Source organism: Lycorma delicatula, chromosome 3, assembly GCF_047948215.1.
Source record: "Lycorma delicatula isolate Av1 chromosome 3, ASM4794821v1, whole genome shotgun sequence".
Classification (NCBI taxonomy): Eukaryota; Metazoa; Arthropoda; class Insecta; order Hemiptera; family Fulgoridae; genus Lycorma; species Lycorma delicatula.
The window spans coordinates 224,304,819-224,321,375 of NC_134457.1; the positions used below are offsets into that span (position 1 = coordinate 224,304,819).

Consider the following 16,557-nt stretch of genomic DNA (forward strand, 5'->3'; position numbering starts at 1 on the left):
CTTTATTTATGCGCCGGTTGTGAAAGAAATCAAGAAAAAACGTCCTTATTTGAAAAAGAAAGGGATCCTCTTCCATCAAGATAATGAACGGGTGCACACCTACACATTTTCGATGGCCAAAATGATGGAATTAAAGTTCAAATTATTAACATCCACCGTATTCACCAGATTTGGCCCCCAGTGATTTTTTTTAAATTTCCAAACTTAAAAAAATGGCTCGGCAGGCAATGGTTCATGTCGAATGAGGAGGTCATCGCCCAAACAGATGCTTATTTTGCAGACCTTCTGAAATCCTACTTTTTGGAGTTGTAGAAATGCTTGGAAAAGTGTGTAGAGTTAGAAGGAGATAGTTTAAAGGTGTATAAAGTTAAAACAAAATAATTTGTTTTTCTATCTTTTTCTAAGAACTTATTGAATGAACCTTGTAAGTAGTGTAATTTTTGAATATTAGTAAAGTTATCTCTTTTATGAACTAAATCAGTAAATATTTAAAATAGTGCTGTCATTCTAACAACACATTGCCTTTAAATACAGGTACACTAATTGACTGTAATTGTGTTTGTTTAATTGTTACAATTGGATCAACTTCTTGATTTTTTTTTTAACTTCTTTTTTTTCCGTAAGGGACAATATCACCTTGTGTAGGATCATAATGCGAAGTGAATGTTCCAGTCCCTAGTTATTAAGGCTTTTACTAAACATCTGTTTATGTAATTGTTCTTTTTCCATAATAGTATTAAATTAATATAATGTGAATTGAATGTGAAATATTAAATGATATTTCAATAATGAATAACCAATAACTAATGAAGATTAGTGTGATAAATTAAAATATATTACGATAAATAATGTTGAAGATGTAGTTGTGATTGTATGAAGTTAGATGAAAGGTTGTTATATCGGCATTGCCGGAAGACCCAATTTGTTGATTCTTGAATGATGTTTTTGAAATTGATCGCAGTTCTGGTAGATTAAAATAAAATGTAGAGTTCTTGAATGTTGATAATGATGTTTCTCTGCAGTCAGATGGCCAAAAAATGTATCTTTAAATTTCAGAATATATCCATGGCTTGAAGATCAAAAAAGTTTGATATGATTTTTCCGAAGACATCTGGGGGACCAAAAATGAGTGAAGAATGAATGATGAATGACCGCAAGAATGATGATGGACTTGCTTAAATAATGTTACTTGAGCCGCTGCTTCATCAGGCTGTGTATCCAAAAGGAGCCGAGTGACGTGTAAGGAGCCACTGAATCATCAGCAGCTGAATGCATACAAAAGTAGCTGAGGGGTTTAAAGTTGGGGCTTTAAATACATTAAAGCCCCGACGTTTAAATGATAATAACAAAATATAAATATGTAAAGAGTATTTAAAAGGAAAGAAACCTAAGTCCGAACAACTTCTTTTATCACTTGAAAACAATTTCCTTTTGTGTGTTTCTAACATAGAGCCACGGAGAAACTTTTATATGAAAAGCAAATGCTTCAATCTCGTTAATTTATTTTGTAGTAAATGTTTTTTTTTTATAATAAATGGTTTTTTCCCAATTATTTCATTATTTTTTGTATGTAAAGTTGTAGGCTAATAATTTTGCAACCCTCAGGTTTAGAGATGCTGATCTATGTTAACATTATGCTTGCTTCCAGAGACTGATCGAATTACCATATTTATTCGAGTACCCCCCGCCCCCGAATAAGCCCCCGCATTTCGATTTTCTGGACCGAAAATCTAAAAAAAAAAAAAAAAAAATCAAGTATATACTGGTATTTTAAAGTGCAACAAATATTTAAAATAATACGTAAATATGAAAATATTCAGAAAGTAAAGCATTTAATTTGTTCATTTAAATTACAATATTAATATTACATTAATAATTATTTACTGTAAGTACTAGTTTAGTTCAGAATTAGTAGGCCAGTAAAACGAAAAGAAAGTATCATTTTGAAAAGGATCATTTCAATACCCTTTTTAATATGGGATTTTATTTTTAATTAATCCCTGTCACTGTCAATGTCTAAAAGAGTTACTGGTAATCTCCACGTTGCTCTGCCAAAGGTGATCGTCTTCACTACCATCAAATTCAATAGATATTCCGCATTTTTTTAAACTTTTCCTTATTAATTCTGTGGAAATACCTTCCCAAGCATCTTTTATCCAAACACAAATCTGGTTAAAATCTGGGCATTTGATTCTTCCTGTAGGCGTGAGAAAGAAATTTTCATCAGCCATCCATTTACTGTACAGTTGTTTTAATGCAGATTTGAACAGTTTATTAATGCACACATCTAGTGGTTGCAATAGAGATGTCAATCCACCTGGAATTATTACTTGGTCTCTCATATCCTTTTTTAAAATGTCTTTCACTTCATCAATCGTATGTTCCTGATAACTATCCATTACTATCGTACCGGTATTTTTTTTATTAAGTAAATCTCCTGATCACTTTTGCCATACACACCTGATCCAATCTAAAATCAAGGTTTCGTCCATCCAACCTGATTCCTGTGCTGTGATAATAACTACGGTAGGAAGAGTTTTTCTTTTAAAAACAATATACGGAGGTAATTTTGATCCATCAGAAGTAATGCAAAGCATAACACTACACCTTTGTTTTTCAATACCACCAGTGCGAATCGTAACACATTTTTCAACTTTTTTATTTACGGTTTTGTCAAATGGCATTTCAAAATATACCCTGGCGGGGGGGGGGGGGGGGGTTGGTTTGATCAGCGTTTGCTATTTGAGAAGGCAAATAGCCTTTATCTTTTCTAAGATTTATTATGTATTTGTGAAAATGTAATATTTTTTGTTCATAAGTGCCTGGAAGTCGTTGAGAAATGGTAGTTTTTCGTCTTATTGACAAATCATTTCGTGCAAAAAAATCGTGTTATCCATCCGTGGCTTGCTTTAAAATCAGCTTTATTCAATGATTCAGTGATTTCATGAGCATATGATTGACACATTTCTGTTGTGACAACATAACCACATTTCCTTTTTTCCATAACAAAGTCGTACAATTGTTTTTCTATGTCTGTGTATTTTGGTTTTAAGCCACGAAAAGCCCTTTTATTACCATTGCCTTTTACCAGAAGTTGTTTCTTCTTAACAGATAAAATGCACATAACCGTCCACATATACAAACAGTACAATGATTATGGCGAATAGACAAGACTACGATGGGTAACTGATACTGTAACCATAGTGTCATTAGAACTGGATGCAGCCTATACAGAATGAATCGGTTTTATAAAAATAGCGTAACTTCGTTCCTATCGATAATATGAACAGGATGTTAATAATTAAGGATGTATTCTGTATAAGCGGCATCCGGTATTGATAAACGAAAGCCTAATATAATGTAATTTATGTGATTGAATTTAGGTATTTCTAAGAAAACGTTTACTTTACATAAATTATCCTGGCTAAAGGCTATGTTTCAAATAAGCCCTGCACCCTTATTTTTTCTCTCCAATTCCAAGAAAAAAAGTGTGGGGTACTCGAATAAATACGGTAGTTAAATTGATGTTTAAGCAAAAATTAACGTAATCATTGATTAACTACATAACCACAACCTCCCTTTTTGTAAATGAATGTATTTTGTTCTTACTTTTGCTCTTCTTTCTCTATACAGACCAACATTGATGAAACTCTTTCTTTTTGTTTTTCCATTTTGGGTAAAAAGATGTATTGTCTTGTTCACGGCTCAATCAGGATATTGAGAAATTGACAATTAAAAATGTTTATTTACAATTTATTGGTTTATTGGTTTATTTATTGGTTTATAAACATAAGTAAAACAAGAAAAATCAATAATAATAATAACAGTAAATGACACTATAATAAAACATAATAATAATAAACAAGCAACCACAATAATGATAATAATAATGATAATAATAATAATAAGAAACAGAGATTACATACAAAACAGAAGTAACTGTCAGGATTTTTTCACAGGTAGATAAATAATGAAAACCAGAATTCAGTCCCATTGACAAATGACTGCTAGTGTTAACACTTTTAACCACTGTTATTGTATTAACAACAATAGTACAATAGATAAGACAAGTATAAAGTTTTACTGCAAATACCTGTGCTGTTCACAAATAAAACTACTCTAACAATTTATGAATGAAATTTAGTACATTATCTCTTACTTATAGTCTTATTAACTCAGCCAACCATTTCTTGTTTTCATGTACTGTCCACACTGGAATTACGTGTGATGTCACCTTAATCATGTCAAATTTAATTTACACAAGAAATTCGCCTCGCTGACTTCCTTGCAGACTAACGTTATAATGTCTCGCTTAGACTCATTTCGCAGAAAAAACTAATTTCAACTTGTCTTCCCTGTAATATTTATACTCGACCTTCTTTACCTGCCGGACCAGATCGTCTCCCCTCACACATTCCTATGAAATCTCTATCCTGGTCCGGGGTAACTCTTCTCCGGAACAAACATTTGTTTAGGTGTGTCAGCGAGCAGTATTTTAAAAGAAGGTTGTTATATGGACCTGTTACCTTTACTAAAAGGGTTTCTTTTAGCCCCTTTCTGGATTTCTCCCATTGTAGCGCATGTGAGAAAAAAGAAAAATGAACCAGATGGAAAATAAAATGAAAATGGGTTAACACAAAAAAATGCTACTAATAAAAGAAGAAAACACCGAAAAAGTCACACATGGTTTAAAGCTAATGAATACTCCACAATTGGTCTTAAATAGATAAATACTCTGGATTTCTATATCAATTTGTACAAGAAACTTTCAAGTCAACCACGACTAATGTTATTGTAAAACCTATTTTTACCTTTTAACGGAAAGGTGGAGTAAAGCTACTAGGAATTTAGAGTAAAACAAACTTTGGAATGAGGTATTTAGTCTATGGAGGAAAGGAAAACTCCACAAGTGACCGCTAACGGGTTAGATAAGCTATTAAGGTTCTCATCTAAGCCTGTGGAATAGAAAGATATCTTCTATTTTGTAAAACTGACAGTTTGTAGTTTTTTGTGTAGAAAATAAAGAAAATTTCTTCCTAGAAAAAATATTATAGTAATAAATATTTTTTTATGTTTTATACAATGCATTTTACAATCGCATAGAATTGTGAAGTTCAGATAACATTACTAAAAAAAATAGATTCTTTTTTATAGACTGCAACAAATTATTTTCAAATAACTTTCAATTAAATTGTATTGGTTACAGATATATTTTGTAAAAATACATTTAAACGTTTCATAATGAAAATGAGAAATATGAGGTATTAATTAAAAGACACTGAAATTGCATTTTGGCAGGAAAACTGGTGTTAGTGGTAGTTCATTGTGCTAACTGCAGCTATGTGCATCTTTTATTACATTGTCTCTCAAGTAACGTGTTTAATCTATATGTTCATGATTTAAAAATTTTTTTTTGTCGTACAGATTTTGTATTAATTAATTATTACACTTGTAAGAAAACTATGCATTTGCATTTAGATATTGTTTTTAGCTGCTAGAAATATTAACAGGAATTAACTGAATATTTAAATGTTAATTTGGTAATGTCATTTTCAGTGTTAGATAGACACTTGATTAATGCAGGCAGTTTAAAAACAGTTACATTTCGATCGATTAAAAAAATACATCTCCACTTTCAATATACTAAATGACAAAGTGTTTTAAAAATTTAAGGGAAATTACTTTTAGAACTAAGAGACTAATTGTTCTAAAATTTTCGGCTTTAAATCTTATCGGACTCCTTTGTCTATCTAATGTTGTAGCACCTTTCAAATGTGAAAAACATTGGCTTTATGGGATGTATATAGACTTGATGTTCATACATGCAGTCCAAAATTATACAAATTTCTTCTCCCTGTAATTAGTGATAAATCTTAAGTTTAAGATTGTTTATTGTTTAACATTTGTATTATATTTTCATTTTAAGATGATATATCTTAATGTGACTAATTGCTGTTTTCACTCATCCTTACCAAATGGGTTGTGAAGTTACATATATTGGTATATATTATATGAAAACAAATGACTTTTTCTGAGAAGTCAGCTTCTAATTTGTGCTCCTACCTAAAACTCTTGCATAAAATACATTAGAAAATCGTATTTCCTATATAAAATAAAAAACAATAAAGCCCAATTTATTGAATTAATTCAAACAAAAACAGTCTTACTGGAACTTATATTATACCTGAGATTATATTTATATATAAACTCCACTCTCTTTGTTTTAGGCAGACTGTTTTACTTCTGTTCAGACTGTTTCATTTCTCACACTGTTTTACATGATATGCAGAAAGCTGTTCTAGTACCTAATTACAAATTATATTTACACACATTTAAAACAAAAATCTGATATATTAGAAAATTTGTAATAAGAGACACAGCTACAGCTTTTATCAATAATACCCTTGATGAACAGGCACACTTTTAGATGTTCGCTTTATCACCTGGATAAGATAAGATTTGGAAATTTGTTTTCCTTCCAATTATATTAAACAGATCTTCATAAATGGCACCCCAAATTTCATTAGAACTGTTTAAATCGAATTCAAAATGTTGAATGTGTAGAATTACGGTAGAATTTTGAAAATGATCAACACCAGAGTAAAGTGCATCTATTCATAAATGAATTCAATTTATTGTTGTAACAGTGTTAATTTATTGTTTGCAGTTGAATTTCTCAAAAATCCAACTATTTTTTCTCAAAACTTACCTTTTTCTCAAAAAAGGTAAAGAAATAAATCTTTACCTGCAAACTACAACTATTTCATACTATCAAAAATTGCTTTATTACATTACAGTAGTGAAATATTTTTGCTAGAAAATTTAAAACTTTCTAGCAAGAAAAGTGATAGGGAATAAAATAAAACTACTAGTTTTTTAACACAAATATAAATAGTCTTATTTTATTCCCTAATCATTTTTCTTTTAACATAAAAATTTATTTTTACTGCTAATTTCTTTCAATTACAAATTAGTTACAATGTAAAACTACTAATTGAAAATCTATGAACTGAAATTAATTTGAAATGAATTTAAAAAAAATTTACTTGTGCATCCACGGTCTAGAGACTTGTGTATATTTATACATCAAGTCTCAAACATTTTACTTTCATTGTCTCACTCCTGATGTATATGTTTACGGTGTAAAATATTGTCAAAAAGTATGCTGGTTTTAAACATTATCTGTTCATTTAGTGTATTGGTATTTGTTTTTATAATAATTAAGCGTATTGTGTTTGTAAAAACATTTAGGTGGTTTTTAAATATTGGTCTATTTATAATTTGTAAATTTCTATAGGGTACCAAAATTGGACTTATTATTAGTAAGTGTTAGCATTTGTATAGTTTAGAATATTTTTAATTTAATAAATTACTTACATTTCAGACTTTATAAGTTGGTAATGTTTTTTTCGTATTTTTAGAGGTAGGAGTTTATCCTGTACCTAATCCTATGGAAAGGCTTGGAAATTGTTGTGCAGATAACACTTGTATAAAGAGGAGAAAAATGGACTGGAACAGTAAAAGGTTGGACTTTATCGAGGGTTGAAAACTGTTCTCAGCCTGATATCACATTAATATAAAACTTTTTAATTTTGAGTTTATAGATTCAACTATTTGTGAGGTGAAAAGCCCAACAATCCCATACAATCCCATATATAGTTTGAGAATTTTGTAACCAAAGTTTTCATACTTTTTTAACTCATGGGACTCAGAACATAAAGAAATACAGAAATATTTGTATGGAATCATTTATATATTTATTAAGATTAAATTTATGATTTAGTAAATAATTTTTTAATTTATATTTTGTAGCGCTAAATAGCAGTAATTAAGGTCATGATAAAAAACAAAAAAGAAAAATTGGAAAATATGACAAAAAAGAGGATAATTAGGGATTAGGTATTAAGATGGGGAAACATATGCCAGATGCTGCAGATTTATTTGTATTAGGTAATAAAATTGGAAAGGGTATACATCAAAAGCAGACGGAGCTTTCTTGCAGAAAAGAATTCAACCAGTATCAATTATGTAGTTTTAAAAATCAGAGAAATTCTTGAAAGTATTTTTGTAACGTAATTAAAACTGTGTAATAGTGAACTTTGATAATAGTTGCCAGATGAAATTCAGCACACATTTGACCAGGAACAGCCAAACCTCTACTGTATCAGAAGGGTGCCTCTCACTAACCAAAGTGGCTCCTACGTTTGCTCTGTGAGGTGCAAAGAAGAGGCTACCATCCATAAACTCTGGTTGAAACTCAAACAACCTGGTTTGAAAACTAACCTTCCTGCTTAATACGATATTACTAGATAACTAATCTTGTAAAATAATTAACCTTCCTGTCGGTGGTTAACAGTATTCCGATATACCTGAATACTTTCACACGTGATCTACAGCTGTGTGCATATTCTTATAAATTAGTACCTTGCACGAGAAAGAAACCAGGATTGGTTCTGTCTATATTAAGAAACAGATGTCCTGATGAAAATAATTTAGTAATAGAAATGTAATATGATAATAATTATAATAGAGGGGTTAAACAGGGAGATTAGCAGAGAAGAGCAAGTAATGATGCCATAAACCGATCAGATAACCAATAGCTCAAAAAAGGAAAATAGTGTGTTGTGTATGCACATGGTAATGATTCCTGTTAATGAGAATTAGGTCAAACATGCCAAATGTTAGATTAACCAAACATTAAGATTATACCTTCAAGTAGTTTTCTAGTTGCTTCAAGTAGTTGCCATCAACTGGGATTGCTCACATTGTAATTAAATACTACATCTGGGTGAAAAAATTCTGCCAGCGTTAATTTTTTTTTATCCTTGATGTAAAACAGTTACAACTGAATTAACAGTCAATTTACCAGTACATTTCATGATCACAAACACACCCAAACTGAATAAAGGTAAACATAATGCGTTATAAATCCGTAAATTTTGCATATAAAAATTCTGAAAATCTTTTTCAAGCTAGCATTATCAGAAATGTTTATCTAGTAATATTGAAATTATTCATTTTTTGGGTTGGTTAATACTTTTTTTCTCAGCTCCCCGGGTTGGTCCTGCAATCAAGCATGTGGATGATGACAACCCAGGGAAGTGTCCTGTGACTAATGGGCCTTCCCATCTGCTGGCATGGCAGGTCGGCCCACCGGTTTTGGATTTTTTACTACGTCTTTCCTGCTTCTAAATGGTAGGGCAGGGGTAAACCCAGGCTCGGCTATGCCGTTCCCGGGGTCCCACCCCAGCATCTCAATTCTCCCCTGAGGGAGAACACCTGCCTCACAGTGTGTCTGGACGCTACACCACCCCATCCATTCCTAGCCATGAGTGGCTTAATTGGAGGACATCTTGCCGTCAAACTGATCACATTCCACAGTCATTAGTCTGGCCTTCTGAGATGCTACCGATGCAGATGCCCCAAGAGACACATTTCAGTAAATTCCACCCTAGTCAAGTTTGTCTCAATGAAGACATCAGACACCTAACTAACATGTAGCCCTTAGGAACTAAGCTAAAAGCCTGCACGTGATAAATCAAAGACCCTGTATGTAACTCTACGAATTCTATCACCACCTAAACTGAATGTTACCCACTTTACAAACGATTGCAAATAATATTTATACCACAACAGCATATTATTCCAGCCAAAACCAATGCCACGACGGCATACCATACCATAATTAAATTAGTGATTGGAGTGCCACCAGCAAGAATAAATGTCTCGGAGGACCTCAGGTCTGGTCTGTTCGGGAGCTGAGTGTAACTTCTAGTCTCCCTTTTCAGCTCTAACTTTGAGGACCGTTTGGATTTACAGCTAGTTGAACGCAACCAACATTTACTTATTTGCCCCTTAAGCGTGCACTCCAATTCAACAAATAACCATGCTAAAGTTAAATCATATCTGGGAGAGTGAAATCATGCTCCCGAGCATAACCACTACTGTACTTGAACTACTCTAACCGGGGCTCGGTGCCAAGTACACCTACCTCCGGCCAATCAAACTCGATTCCTCCCCTGAGGGGAGAAGATCCCACCTCGTAGCATGTCCGGTCGCTACACCACCCCGTCCGTTCCTAGCCATAGTGGCTTTAACGGAGGGTCAATCAAACTGCTCGGGTGGACCCTAGCCACCCGAGTGACTAACACTAATGAACCCGCCTCCCGCCAGGGCAAAGTGCGAAGAGAAGTAGGCTAGCCAAGTAAAATTGATGAAATACAGCAGCTGAAACCGCCAAACAAAAGTTCTCTGCCAGGTCCCCTTTACCTACTTAAACAGCACTTCAATCGAGATCAAAGCAACGCAGACTGATGAAGTTTGATCAATCCATTCCTGCTTGCAGGATACAAAAGCGTTCCTGCAAGCAGGAACAGAAACACACAGAAAATGCCCAGAGTTCATCACCTAACTAATGCCAAAGAAGTGATTTGGCAGTAACTAAACAAAAAGCCTCCTGCATCGAGAAATGGGAAAATCAGCACACTTGTGAAGAGACAAGAAAAACCGCATGACCCGGTAGATCGCCCTACTGGTAAAGGGCGTTGCAAAATGCAACCCCGAGACTCGCAACAACAGTTCATCTAACACTGGATACAGACATCAAGCATCAACGAAGTCCTAAATTTCCAGCGAATTGAAGTATAATTCTACCGCTCGTAAATAACAGCCATAGTCATTACTGTTGATCGAATGTCTGCATTCTTTACGCAACCTTTTACAGTTTACGCAGGATGGAGCCTTGGCTTTCTGCGGACAATCCTCACGCTTATGACCCTCCTCGTCACAATGCGCACAGACGCATACTTACAGAACTTGGATCTGTGGCCAAAACGACAGCACTTAAAGCACCATTGTACATCAACGTAGTTGCTGACTCGACAGTACGTGAGATCGAGAAACAACCTACCCTCAGACGCAAACCTTTTAAAGAGACCAGCACCAAGTTCAAAAATGCCATGATACCGTTGGGCATGATGCTTCCCAGTCATGAAGACTACACTCTTTTCTAAAATCGGCCTCATCCAACTCTGTGTTCTGTTCCCTAATAAGGGACAAATCATCCTCTTCGGATAGCCGCCGGTCAATGTAGTCAATGACCCGGGGCCTACGTTTCAGTTTTGGGTCCATCTTGACCTCCAGCTTCTTTACCTCAGAAGACTTCGCGATGACTCCCGACTGTCTCCTTATCATTTGTAACCACCACTAGACCCTTGCTGGTCTCTAATTCCATTAATTTTCAGATTCTTCCGCTTGCAACGAAGGGCAACTTGGAAGCCCTATTTGAGTTGTCTACTAGACTTAGTAGATCCCTCAACCTTGTTCGCAAAAATGACCTCGGGCTGCGGCGAGGCCTCGCTAGCCTCACGTTTGCCCCGCACAACGTCGGCATAACGCTTCGGCTGTCCAGGAGCAGGAACCTTCAGTGCTTGAATCACTTTGACCTCCTTGGGCTAACTTTTCGAAATCTTCCGCCAAAGCGGTAAGAACTCCCTTAACATGCCTAAGCCTAGGCAGGATTCTGCTCCTCGCCCCCGCACTGACGCTGCGAAAATCTTCTACGAAATTAAGAAGATTATCTAGACTCTGCTGCGCCGCTAAGAGAATGCGGGTAGAACCACCTGCTCTACCCTTTGCCGCTCGAAACTCTTCGACTCGGGTGGATGGCCCTACATTCATCTTCAAGAACTCGCCGTGTGACTGAGGACGACGGGGAAATTTCCGCCCAGGCTTAACTAACATGTCCTCTTCGATCGTGGCCAGAGATACCCTTGCTTCACTACTACACAACGACATTGCTCGCTGTCTTCCTCTTAAAAACTCTCTGGACAAGCCCAAAAATGCGACTACTATCCGCAGCGAGCCACGGACAGTTGGGGACCTTCTTTATTCCCCTGTCACTCTTCGTATCGCTTAGCCTCTTCTGGGTCGGTTATAAGAGTACAACCACTGATTACTGCCCTCGTTTTGAAAAGAACGCGTGTAGGACTAGGTTGTTATGTCTGAAGTAATGATATTTATATGTTCTAAATCTAACTATTATTGAGAATAAATCTTGTTGGACTACAGGACTGGCTAATAAAACACAGAACATTAGAGGTTTTAGCCAAATCATCAAAAACACGAAGCTTAGTAGTCAAACTAGATGGTTTGAATAACGGATGATGCGGTAAATAGCATACATTGGATTGTTTAATAAGTCTTCAGAATTAAGTAATAACGTGTGTTCCAAATCTAAATATTCGTGAGTGCAAGTAGTATGAAAACCTCAGGTTCTGGATCAGGCCGACCGGTCCTGAGCACAGGCCAGTGATCCAGAACCTAAGGTTTCTTCTCGCACAGAGCACTGCCACTTTTCAGTTAAATTCTCACCATGCAAGCGTTTTTCTACTGCAAAAAGCATACCAAAACGCGACTCTGTTTTCTTCAATAATAGATCGATACCCGAGGTTCAGAGCACCGCCACTATTAAAAAAGAATGCCGAATTTTAAACTGACTGTAGCGCATTCATTTGTTCCAATCTTTTTTGGTAAAGCGTCCAACATAAAAACACCTCTGAAATGTGGAATTTTCAATCGTTTTGCATACTCTCTCAATTCGTCATCATATACAGCACGCCTCTCTGTATTGAATCGATTATTTTATTTTACTCGTCCGCCACTTTTCTTTAATTTTAATCGACCACCGAATTTTAATTTCATCGCATTTGTTACAGCATAGGCAGCCGCTCTTTCAGTCAAACTACTATCAGAGGCAATTACACGTTCCCAAGCTCTGTTAGTCAGTGCTTTGTCGGCTTCGGCTCTGGTTTTGGTGTCTGAATATTTTGAATAGGCAATATCGTGCAATTTACAAGCATCATCCAACTTATTAACGCCTTTATCCCCAGGTTTTAACCTTTTATCCAATTTCGTGCCAGGACCACAATAATTGAAACCTGGTAAATGCGTTTCAACCGGTAATAAATCTACAGCTATATTAACTATAGAACCAATAATACCACGACCTTGTTTCTTAGTCCTCGTCTCGCCTTTTTTCTTCATGACTATATATAAAAAAATTTAATTTCAATTTAAATAAACTATTGATACTACGGCTTTTAACTAGGAAGAAGCCGAACCTCATATTCACGCCACGGCTTTGAACTAGGAAGAAACCGAATCATTTAGTCGGCTCGAATTCGAACCGACAAAATATTTCATGGTTTATCGAGTATTTTTAATTTAGTCATTTCATTTTCTCGAATCATTGCCCCGATAATGGACTTAATTTGGTTCGAGATGAGATCTTCTCTAATGCGACCGTTTAATTCATCGTCTATATACTGGGCAATTTTATCTTTAAGAGGTTCGAGGGAATCTTTCATAAATTCAACAGTTGCATCTGCAAGTTTCATTTTTTCATCCTCTTTATATTTTTTAATGTTTACATCAAGATTTGTAATTTCTTCATTTAACCGTTCTAAACCCACAAACTTTTCATCGAGATTATTTGTGTATCCGTCAAACATAAGTTTACATCGTTTAAAATTCAACGCATCCTTTTCATCGATAGGATCGGATACATTACACATTCTATGATGTTTTACATCAAAATTTCCTTCTGGTGTGAGTGAAAAACCTCGTTCTCTACGTCGACGGCCTTTACCTAATTTTATTCGCGATATTTCTCTATATAAAGAAAATGTAAATAAATATTTAAAAATCTATTCAAATTCAACATCTTTCAATTCTTTAATTATGGATATGATTTCATTTGAAACGGTCTTGTTTCCAGCATCATATTCACCCACAAGTGTATACAATCTATCAATCAATTCGTTTGGATCGTCCCAATATAAATATACTGGATTATAATTGAATTGTGCGTGCAACAACCCAGAACCACTAAAAGACTTGGATGGTGCTTTATATGGGGATATTGGGTAAACGGTTTTTTTTTATAGGAAACAATTTTCTAATTACTTCATTATATTTAAAAGATTTATTCAATTTCACTGTATGTGAATCGTGTCGTTCCATCAAATGAGCACCAGTATATTTCAACATTTCTCCATAAACCCTCATATTTTCTGTGTGAACCTTTTTCAAGTCTGGAGTTTTATAAACCAACAACTCTGAAAGACCTGGTGTGACCGAATAAATGAAATCCCCCAAATGAATTTTATCGTCTTTAAATTCAATTGTAATGTCGGCCAAAGTATAAGTATCTGTATTTTTATCATACTTTACGCCATATACACGGTCTAGAAATGTTTTTGCACCAGTTTTTAACGTTTCCAAGTATGGCTTACTTATTTCAGTGTCACTCTCTTCTAATATAGGCGCATATTTTGTATATATTCTAGGTTCTTCGTCTTGAGATTGATCAGAATATAGTGGGAATGTTGTTTGTTCGGATAATAATGTAAATAGGCTACATTTTCTTCTTCTTCTGAATCTTGTTCCAATAAACTGTTCACATCTGTGTTGGTGTCTTTCTAAATGAATCGACAATCTATCACCCAATTCACGTCCTACTCTGTCTACATCAATTTCTCCATCGGTTTTAGGGGGAGGTTGTCTGGGTCTATTTACTTCTTCTTTAATTTCATTTATAGGATCTATTATTGGTTTGAAACGTTTCGCAAATAAAGCTTCTTCTTCGGCCAAACCCATCATAAAGGCTGCATGTTTACGTTTAAAATCTTTATTAAGCTTGTCAATTTCAATCATTTGTTTCTCCTTTTTCATTGCTCTTAAAGAAAAAAAAGAAACTTAAAAACAATATTTTATTAACGTTATACGTTACGTTCAATAATGATGAAGTTATCGATGTTGTTTCTATATCGACCATTATTTTTACCTTTTTCTTTGTCGATGGCTAGAAAATTATATCGGTTTGTATTCCAAACTTGATCGCACTTTTTTTTTGTCTTCAGTCATTTGACTGGTTTGATGCAGCTCTCCAAGATTCCCTATCTAGTGCTAGTCGTTTCATTTCAATATACCCTCTACATCCTACATTTTCTGGTGACCCCTTCCTTAGTAGTCCCCACCCGGAGATCCGAACGGGGGACTACTTTACCTCCGGAATATCTTACCAAGGAAGGCGCCTCCATTATTGTTAAGTGAAAATGCAGAGAGCCACATTTTCTTTGAAAAAAAAAAACAGCTGTAGTTTTCCATTGCTTTCAGCTGCGCAGTACTCAGAGGACTGAGTGATGTTGATATGGCCGTTTAAGTCATTGTGACTCACGCCCCTAACAACTACTGAAAGAGCTGCTGCCCTCTTTCAGGAATCATTCCTTAGTCTGGCTCTCAACAGATACCTCTCTGATGTGGTTGCACCTTCAGTCCAGCTACTCTGTATCCCTGAGCACTCAAGCCCCCTCACCAACGACAAGGTCTCATGATTCATAGAGGAGGGCACATTAATCGCACTTTGATTTAAAATCATCAAAAGACATGTCGACGTTTACATGATCATCGTAAATGTGTTTTAAATTTAAATTGTCTTGTTTGAATAAAATTTAAAAATTGCAATTGTCACGTACGAGTTGTTTTGGTATTTTGGTATGTGTTTGTGCTAGGTAAAAACAATAAATTTTATTATGACGACCTTGTTCAAAATAAGCACCGATGTTATTTTGTTTCTATTTTATTACATCATCAAAAATCATTATTGAATGTGGTTCAATCGTCTCTGGTTGAGGCACTTGATACTTTTCGGTATATTCATAATACCCCATTTCAGGATTCATCATCATTAAATTTGACAACATTCTATAGAGAGGTTGATGAAGCGATTTTGAGAAAATATACAAGTTTTGAAAATGTACAACGTTTTCTTGAACTAAAAGATTAAAAACTACATTTGTTTTACCACAATTGGATGAATTGCATACAATACATCTAATGGTGTTTGGGAATAGAGAACCGTGTTTACTTTTGTTTTTAAATGTACATCCATCCTATACATTTACAATGGAGAATTTTGTTTTTTTGTTGTATTTCCTTCATATCTCTAATGAAAAATTAAAATTAAAAATTATACTGAAAAAAGGATGCCTGTGAAAATTAACTTTTGACAAATCAATGGGAAATTCTTTTTTAAATATCATCAAATACATAATATTTTAAAAAAATAGTCTCACAAAATTCTATTTTCAAATGTAATGTTTTACTATCATCTTCTATAATGTAATAAAACGTATCAATTACAGAATTAATTTCAGATTCTGTTTGCTTTTGAATACATCCATCAAAATCTACATAGGTTGAATATTTAAATCTAGGTGTTGGATTTGGTGAAATAATTTTATTATTACGAGCTTCATTTTAGTATCTATATAAAAGTTTATTTTTTAAAATTCAAATAGACTATTGGTAATAGTAGGTTTTTTGAATTCTGTATAAAATTAACAATTTAAAATATTTTAAATTAAAATATTCAGTATTTATTGGTCTATATGTAAAGTGAAGTTTTTTAATTCAAATAGACTATTGGCAGTACTTTTTTCACAAATATTGCCAACTTGTCGAAAAACGCTGTTTTTTTTAACATTTAGCCATTAG

At 34.3% G+C, this 16,557-nt stretch overlaps 1 protein-coding gene across 3 annotated transcripts in view; it reads left to right on the forward strand.

Moving 5' to 3' along the window:
- The window catches only part of Snup (snurportin-1), a 48,026-nt gene extending 40,027 nt beyond the window's left edge, over window positions 1-7,999 (forward strand). The window contains exon 7 of one of the 3 annotated variants that reach the window (XR_012755879.1): window positions 7,422-7,989. Coding sequence is in view for 1 of the 3 variants with exons in the window: in XM_075361595.1 (XP_075217710.1) it covers window positions 7,422-7,427 (6 nt within the window). In the remaining 2 variants the exon portion in view is untranslated. Of the gene's footprint in view, window positions 1-1,056; window positions 1,781-7,421 lie in introns of those variants that run through there. The other 2 variants (XR_012755880.1, XM_075361595.1) reach the window with 2 other exon arrangements.
- The last annotated feature ends 8,558 nt before the right edge of the window (window positions 8,000-16,557 follow it).